The sequence below is a fragment of the Homalodisca vitripennis genome, chromosome 5 (assembly GCF_021130785.1).
Source record: "Homalodisca vitripennis isolate AUS2020 chromosome 5, UT_GWSS_2.1, whole genome shotgun sequence".
Classification (NCBI taxonomy): domain Eukaryota; kingdom Metazoa; phylum Arthropoda; class Insecta; order Hemiptera; family Cicadellidae; genus Homalodisca; species Homalodisca vitripennis.
Window position 1 is genome coordinate 23,832,637 of NC_060211.1, and position 9,374 is coordinate 23,842,010.

A 9,374-nucleotide genomic window follows, 5' to 3' on the forward strand; every position below is an offset into this window, starting at 1 on the left:
ACCACATTGTGATTATTGATTAGTCTGGTATTATGTTATTGCAGAATAAAACCATCAGAGTGATACCTGCCCAACCCCATTGTAAGTAATAACTTATCTGCTTGGTGTTATGTAATTGCAGAATAAACCCATCAGACTGATAAGCAGAGTACCTGCCCAACCCCATTGTAAGTAATAACTTATTTGTTTGGTGTTATGTAATTGCAGAATAAACCCATCAGACTGATAAGCAGAGTACCTGCCCAATCCCATTGTAAGTAATAACTTATCTGTTTGGTGTTATGTAATTGCAGAAGAAACCCATCAAACTGATAAGCAGAGTAACTGCCTAACCCCATTGTAAGTGATTAGTTATATGTTTGGTGTTATGTAATTGCAGAAGAAACCCATCAGACTGATAAGCAGAGTACCTGCCCAACCCCATTGTAAGTGATTACTCATCTGTTTGGTGTTATGTTATTGCAGAAGAAACCCATCAAATTGATAAGCAGAGTACCTGCCCAACCCCATTGTAAGTGATTACTTATCTGTCTGGTGTTATGTCATTGTAGAAGAAACCCATCAAACTGATAAGCAGAGTACCTGCCCAACCCCATTGTAAGTAATAACTTATCTGTTTGGTGTTATGTAATTGCAGAAGAAACCCATCAGACTGATAAGCAGAGTACCTGCCCAATCCCATTGTAAGTAATAACTAATCTGTTTGGTGTTATGTCATCGCAGAAGAAACCCATCAAACTGATAAGCAGAGTAACTGCCTAACCCCATTGTAAGTGATTAGTTATCTGTTTGGTGTTATGTCATCGCAGAAGAAACCCATCAAACTGATAAGCAGAGTACCTGCCTAACCCCATTGTAAGTGATTACTTAACTGTTTGGTGTTATGTAATTGCAGAAGAAACCCATCAGACTGATAAGCAGAGTACCTGCCCAACCCCATTGTAAGTGATTACTTATCTGTCTGGTGTTATGCTATTGCAGAAGAAACCCATCAAGCTGATAAGCAGAGTACCTGCCCAACCCCATTGTAAGTGATTACTCATCTGTTTGGTGTTATGTTATTGCAGAAGAAACCCATCAAATTGATAAGCAGAGTACCTGCCCAACCCCATTGTAAGTGATTACTTATCTGTCTGGTGTTATGTCATTGCAGAAGAAACCCATCAAACTGATAAGCAGAGTACCTGCCCAACCCCATTGTAAGTAATAACTTATCTGTTTGGTGTTATGTAATTGCAGAAGAAACCCATCAAACTGATAAGCAGATTACCTGCCCAACCCCATTGTAAGTGATTACTCATCTGATTGGTGTTATGTCATCGCAGAAGAAACCATCAAACTGATAAGCAGAGTACCTGCCCAACCCCATTGTAAGTGATTACTTATCTGTTTGGTGTTATGTCATTGTAGAAGAAACCCATCAAACTGATAAGCAGAGTACCTGCCCAACCCCATTGTAAGTGATTACTTATCTGTCTGGTGTTATGTCATTGTAGAAGAAACCCATCAAACTGATAAGCAGAGTACCTGCCCAACCCCATTGTAAGTGATTACTTATCTGTCTGGTGTTATGTCATTGTAGAAGAAACCCATCAAACTGATAAGCAGAGTACCTGCCCAACCCCATTGTAAGTGATTACTTATCTGTTTGGTGTCATTGTAGAAGAAACCCATCAAACTGATAAGCAGAGTACCTGCCCTACCCCATTGTAAGTGATTACTTATCTGTCTGGTGTTATGTTATTGCAGAAGAAACTCATCAGACTTTCTGGCCAAATAATGTCACTGAGACTTCTTCAAACCATTCAATGTAATAGTGAAATTCCTATTTAAAATTGCATTTATAATGTATTGAATAATTTTCTAAGTAATACAGGTTTGTAGACTGATATATGTAAAAAATGTAAGTTTTATTATTTAAATGAACAAATTTTTATCTGTACTATAAAATCAATACTAGTATTTAGTTTTATTGTAGATATGCTATTCTTAGTATCTTGTACATATTATGGAATAAAGTGGTTTGACTATGACTATAACTATGAAAAAGTGCTCCATCAAAGTCTGTTATGCTGTTATCTATGTTTTGTTCAAATTATCAATATTAACTTCTTAGTTCCACTACTAAAATGCACTTACCCGCACTTTGGTTTTGTCACCACCAACATTGGATATATGAAAAAGTGCTCCATCAAAGTCTGCTATGCTGATATCTATGGATTCAGGTTTATGCCTAAAAAACAAACATTATTATTAATAGATATTAGGGCTAAATCTTAAGATAAATGCACAAGTTTTTATCATAAATTGTATTGGTTAAATATGTTGGCTAATATATTCAGCCAGATAGTACAAACATCAGAAATTCAAATATTTTTAGTAAAGAATTATGTTTGGCTTAAAAAAAGCATTTAAAATTAAAAAGTTTTAAACTTACATTATTTTAAATTATATATTATATTTTGTAATTTTATATCATAGACCTTTCGACTGACTATACAATCATATTAAAGAACAAGCCAACACCACTGTAGAGAAACTTAAAAAACTTATGAACCATTGCATTGCTGCAGATTTGTATATATATACTGTGTAGTTATCCAGATTGTTCAAATAGAGTTACCTAAAGAGCCACTGGGACACACTCCCACAATGCCAAAACTGACTACCTACTTCTTACACACCATACCACTTCGATATAACAGGAAGCCATTATAGGAAGAAAAATGTACACCATGCCACATAACCTAAAATATCTAGGAGAAGGATTGTTCAATTAAAGTACACAAAACCAATTAGCCTAGAAGATTATATATTTAATGTAATTTTTTAACATCACCACACTTCCTGTAAATAAAGAGCTTTTGACTTCGACTTATATAATTTTAGAGAAGAAATTAATAATTTTCTACTTTATTATTCTGCTTAATAAATTTACCACAAGTTCCTGTAAATAAAGACCTTTGACATTGAGTTATGTCATTTCTAGAGAATAAATTAATTTCTAATTTAATATTCTGTACTCACAACAGAAACAGATTTTAGTTGGCTTTTATAGACACTTCAAATAAAAATAAACTTCAATAACTACTGCTCAGGACTGCATTTTACTTTCAGCATTTTGTAAGCATAAGTTGTTTAGTCACATAAAATGTATACACTGTTGCTATGCTGGAAGTAGCAAAATTTATTCTTTACTACTCAATTTAGATGGATTCAAATTTAAAATAGATTACTATCGTTTTTTAATTCCTTATATGATTTCAAGCATGCCTAAATGTTTCTAAAACTACCATACGTCTACTGAAAAGAAAACTAATTTGAAAAAATATGATTATATAAAACAGATTGATCATACTAACTTAATAGGCTTACAGCATGCTAAATTCAAGACCACCACATTTAGCATTGAAGCTACACTTCGGTAAGAGTCCGGTAAAACAATCTATTATAAATATGATACTACACTCATGTATCTACAGTAAATATTGGAACCTACTATTAATATTACCCTACATTATGCTTATTCACATTTCATTGTTTACTTAAAAAGAAAAGTGAAAATTGTGGAAAACTCAAATACTCTATAGACTAATGAATAATTAAAGATTCGGGAAAACATAATTAACTATTTCTGTACACAGGAAAATAATGATAAATTTTTATAAGAACATGATTAGCTAAATGAACAAAATGTAACATCTGCAGTGATGATAAGACAATCAAAATACAAGAAAAAAATGTATTGTTTTTGCTACTATAAAAGTGTGACTAAACAAGAACTTACTATTCATGCATTTACAAATAAACTACATGTGTTTTAAGGTTCTAAATTTGGATTGAGACCATTCTAATAATAATATATTCTTTCAGTATAGACATCACAAATACAGAGTAAATATTGTATGGCATTCTTGGCAAAGAAAAAAAACTAATGGACTTATTAAAAACTTAGTAATTACAGTGCTAATGAAAATAATTTTACTGCTGTATTTTTAAAATGTTTGTCTCATTTTTATTAGATATACTATTGCCCACTAAATGCCGGATAAAATATTCAGTTTTACATCTTACATTCCACCCCAACCATTTATATTCAGTTTACTTGCTAAACATACCAGTCCCAAAATGGAACTTCTGTGACACTCCCACTAACTGTTGTAACTCTTCTATAAATACTTAAGTAGGGTATCTTAAGTAATAATCTTTTTTGGTTTTATTATACTAATTATTACAATCAAAAGTATAATTTTTTACTCCAGCCTTTTGATTCTTAATGTATTACTGTAGTATTTTATATATTTTTATTCATGATATAAACTCGGGTAAAAATACTTCAAGGAAGTAATATTATTGTAAGAAAGTATATATATTTTATACAAATACTTAAAAATCATGCAAACCTTTAGAAATAAAGTTATTGGAAATTTTAAAAAATTACAATGCGAATTACAACACGCAAAATTGGTATAAAAGGTACCTTTAAAAAAACTTTTAATATAATTATAATAATCTAAAAGGACCATATACTTTTGTAAGCTAAACTTCGTGTGATTCCTTAAAAGTAATTTACAAAAGCAACATCTTTATACAGCATTTTGGCGCACATTTCACTTATTAAACTGTGAAATATTTTCTTACAATGAAGAAATCTTTTTACAACGATAATATTATTACCTTACTGTGTGTAGTGTGTGTGCGTCCAATTTGTAAAATAATCAAGACAATTTGGCCTGGCAAAATCAAGAAAGATACGATTGGAATGAAAAATATTATTGAAAAAATTACAATCTATCTATGTCTATACACAAAGTACATGTTTTAGCGATCACGTTACTGCCTATCAGTTGTAGCCCGCAAATATACGCAGCATACTCGCAGTGATGCAAGTCATATATATATATGGGCTACATAACTGCAATAATTACAAAAGTAGGATAATTTGTTTATCAGAATATCTATCTACGGATTTTTCAATTTTTGCCTCATCGCAAGGGAAAAATTATTGCAATGGGATTGGTGGAATAACAAATAAAAAATTAACACGTAAGTATCCCTACAAAGGCCTTATACAGGTCATATCCTGACTCCACAAAACATGTTTAAGATCACTAGGATAAGATCATTTGAATCAAATATATATACACAAGTTGCTTCAGCCGAAATTGAGCGAATGGAAACAACACTGACAGAGATTTGAATATTGTTTGCCGGTTAAAGGTACAAGGCGATCACCGATATGTTTCTCTTAAGTAACAATCAAACAAGGTGCTTTGTTACTTCCCAAGGCTCGAGCTTTGATGGTCATCAGACTTCTATATTATTTACAAATGTGTCATCTTTTACAAATAATGCCTGTAGGCCTATATACAATTAGAAGTGGTGGCTTGGAAAAGTTGAGTACAAAAGTGAAGATAACAATGATGCTTTGGTGCATTTTTCATCCTTCTGAACCAAAAACTGCTTTTAAATGTCAAAACATACGACATTTAAAAGCATTTAAATTATAGGAGTTCCTATAATTTTTCAAGGTTTGCAAAGAAAATAGTATGTAAAGTATTACTTATTTAATAATATTCCAATGTCAAAAATCAGTTTATAATAACAATGAAAATGAGTTATACTACAGCATATATTATTTATTTATTTATTTATTTCAACGGTTCCACCATTTTTACAAAAGTAATTCAACAAATCAAGTACTTAGCAATCAAGATGACAAATCATAATCAATATACACAGTCTTATGTAAGCTCTAACTTGAACAACATAGGCAATAACAGAGTGATATACTATAAATATAAATAACAAAAACAACAATAAATAACAAGGAATAATAACAATACAGTAACAGCAACGATAAATAAATAGTTGACCAATGCTATAACATTAATAAAATTTAGAAACTCAACAATATACTATCAATAATTAATATAATCGTAGCTGTTAGTTACTGTAAGTGAACCTATTGACCTATTGTTGAACACATTAGTTATATAAGATATTTATTGTTATGTATAGATATAAAATAGATTTATATTTTAGGGCAGTTCTGTTAATTCTGCTAATAAGACTAGGCTTATGGGATGATAAGCCCATTAAAATACTACCTCAAATTCACAGAAAAGAGGCTGTATGTGTTCATGTAAGATTTAATCAAAAATAACTAGCCTATGGTGTGTTCTAGGTGTAGCCTATATAGGCTCTTATATGAGTTTAATGTTTATGAGCAGTTTTCAAAAAAACAGGTCTAGGGCAGTAAAAACATATTGAATTATAATTACTTTCCAGCCTTAGTAGCTTTAAATGTTATATTTCACATTTTGTTTATAAGCCCAATCTTTCCTCTCAAACCATAGCAATGCATGTAATGATAGAAGCTACTTGTTGGCAACTGTTCTCATTAACTGCAAAACTAGCCTAAATTGTGGCAAGCTAATGCATAATTTTCTTTGAAAATTTAGTAGAACAACATCCTTCTGACTTTCCAGACTATCGAACTGCGTGAAATAGATGACGTTTCTATTAATAAGCCTTTGAAGTATTTGGGACCAGAAGGAAAAGTGGTGCACTCCACCCCTAACCGGTCTGGGAGGCAGGATGACAAAAACTGTAGTACTCACCCAGCCAAGGCATTCTTATATTTTAGTGTAAGAGTTTCTTCCACTATACGGTTGTTTATTTCAAGCAGAATCATTATTTCTAAATGTAGCAACGATTTAAAAAGTCACAACAAACATATTATCACCCAATAACCCTATCCTACCAAAACTGGGTGTTAGCAAGCAACCGGAAACTACGATAAAAGTTTATGACTAACTTCAGCCATGAAAATCGTAATTGGACTGTGATTGGGCAAACAGGCCACGTGACACATGAAGCTTGGGACTTACATGATGTCATCTTCTTCAACGCTCTGGAGGTTCACATTGTGTTAGTACAAAAAAGTACTATATAAAAAACTTGTCGCAGACATTTTGTTAAATTTAACGTTTATAGCTATTTTCAATCGAGGAAAACTTCATAAAATATTGTTAACATATATTCTAACCAAGGTATTAACAATACTACAACTAATGAATCTTTTTACTTCAATATCAATAAGTTAAGTAGGTTATTACAAATTACATAAAAACTTATTACTTTATATTCATACTATAATATAATAATCATACCGTATGTTTGTACTCATAAAATTATTGTATCCAAAACCTACTAATGACACAAGCTGTTGGATAGATACTATTTTAAAAATATTTTTATAGTAGTGTTAAAAATATCACTTTATACATTCAACATCTCAAAAATTATTTACATTTAAAGGGACGAAACAAACATAAATGTGATGAGAGAAAAGTGAGAAATTGCATTGTAGTATTAACTTATCAGCTACTTAGGTCTCTTATTTGACAGGTCTCTATTTACCCAAGTCTAAGTTACAACGATTTAGTCCATTTGTTTAAATGTGATATTTTTCTACAACGGAACAACGGAATCACTTCTAAACACGTGGTATACGCAACAAATAGAATAAGAAAAACCCACCCAATGAACGGGCCTGCGAAATCAACATACATTTTATTCCAAGTTCTGGTAAATAGATGAACAGGTGTCTTACTTGATGCACTTGAACCAAACAGGGACCCTTACAGGATCTTACTATCTTATTATTCAATATCTGTGTTAATCCCTCTCTACCAGCAATATTGTCCACACAACTCCTTCATCTTTAGTATTCCAATTTGGGTTTCATGAACAATACAGATCATCTAGTTCCCCATCAACAGATTTTTAGTAATTACAAATCTAATTCCTAGAACATTCAACCATACACAACTGTAAACTTATGATCTCTCTTCTGGAATGCCGTGTACCCGAGTGTTCCATGTTTACAAAACATTGTAAATCGGTATAAAATCGTTATAATTTCTTGTGTCTTTTTTTATTACTTTTCAAGTGACTGACATACTTTCAATCTGTAGCTATAGAATAGCGTGATATGTGTCACCATCGATTTTTGCCTTACTCTCTATCGAAAATCTTGAACAGTAGTCAGCATTTAGGTAATCTTTAGTATTTTTGTACTGAATAATATAGGTCAGACCCGGAGAAGAATTGAGCATAGTGAAACATTCTGACTGTAGCCAGATCAGACAAATAATAATAGCAGATAAATATCGTAAGAGGTTCGTTTTGAAGATAAGTACCATCTATAACAGTAATGGAAAAACTTGTGTAGCGCTAAGTCTATTGCAGTAGCAGCTTACCTATTTTCTGAGTATAATTGTGTTCAGAGTTTTTTAAGGTATGGGAAATAAAAGCTATAGATCTTTCACTACCATGATCCATTTGATAACATAAACACCAATGTTGAGAACTATTCATCAGATATTTGTCAAAAAATATGAATACAAAAGAGTATTTGTTTAATATTAATTATAGTTAAATGATTTCAATGTTATTTTTTTAAGTTTTTGAATTAAAGATAGTTAATAATTTGTATTTTATATAATTTTGCATTTACAAATTATAAGTATTGGTTTGTATCGTTTTAAAATTTGTCGGCGGTAAAGTAAATAACCAAGAAACCAGTAACACTACGTTTCGAGATCTACAATCTGCTCTCTTCATCACGTGGATAACCAACATAATACATAACTGCAATCTAGGTTAAAATAAAGAAATCATTCAAACTTTTCAATTAATTTTCGAATTTTTCAAATGTTATCTGTGATTGAATATTGAGATAAACTTTGGAAAATCTTTATTCCTAAATACTTACAAATTTTATAAATATTACGTGATAGTGTTGCTCGGTACATTAGGTGTTCTTATTTCTTATGCTGTATTATCCACGGCTGGGAAATTTAATTGGATGCAAATAGTGATTTCATATCCGATATCGTCAACCTCTCTACAGGGAGGGACAAACCTAAAAGTTTGTCTCTTTCAGTTTCGTTTATGACATCCCTATAAAAGCTATGCTGCGTGTCGTATAAGTTCTAGAGTGTGCACTATGGTAGACTCACTGGTGAAGGTGAGCAGGAAGTAACAAGAAAATAAAGTTCCTATTCCTAATAATTTACAAATTACTATAAACATATATAAGCTACATCTCTGAAGGAAAACGTTACTTTCTAGTGTTTATGTGTCCTTCTCATAATTCTAGATAATTATGACACGCGTTTACCTGTCATATTTTTGGTACGCATATAAAATCATAGGCAGGCCTCAAAAGCATGCTGGATGCTGCATTTTATATGTTGACATAATCACATTGAAACTTTAACGAAAATAGTAGAAAGAAGAGTGAAGTCAGAGACTGTGTCAGAACAGCTGATAGATAATAACATTCTGCATGATTGGGTTTATCT

The 9,374-nt window shown here is 31.6% G+C and overlaps 1 protein-coding gene across 1 annotated transcript in view; it reads right to left on the minus strand.

Annotated features, from left to right (window-relative positions):
* Positions 1-6,834, minus strand: part of LOC124361855 (probable actin-related protein 2/3 complex subunit 2) — a 32,606-nt gene extending 25,772 nt beyond the window's left edge. The window contains exons 1-2 of the mRNA XM_046815886.1: positions 6,624-6,834; positions 2,140-2,233 (exon numbers count right to left, since the gene is read on the minus strand). Coding sequence (XP_046671842.1) covers positions 2,140-2,233; positions 6,624-6,697 — 168 coding nt within the window. The 5' untranslated portion in view covers positions 6,698-6,834. The remainder of the gene's footprint in view (positions 1-2,139; positions 2,234-6,623) is intronic.
* Positions 6,835-9,374: the final 2,540 nt, after the last annotated feature.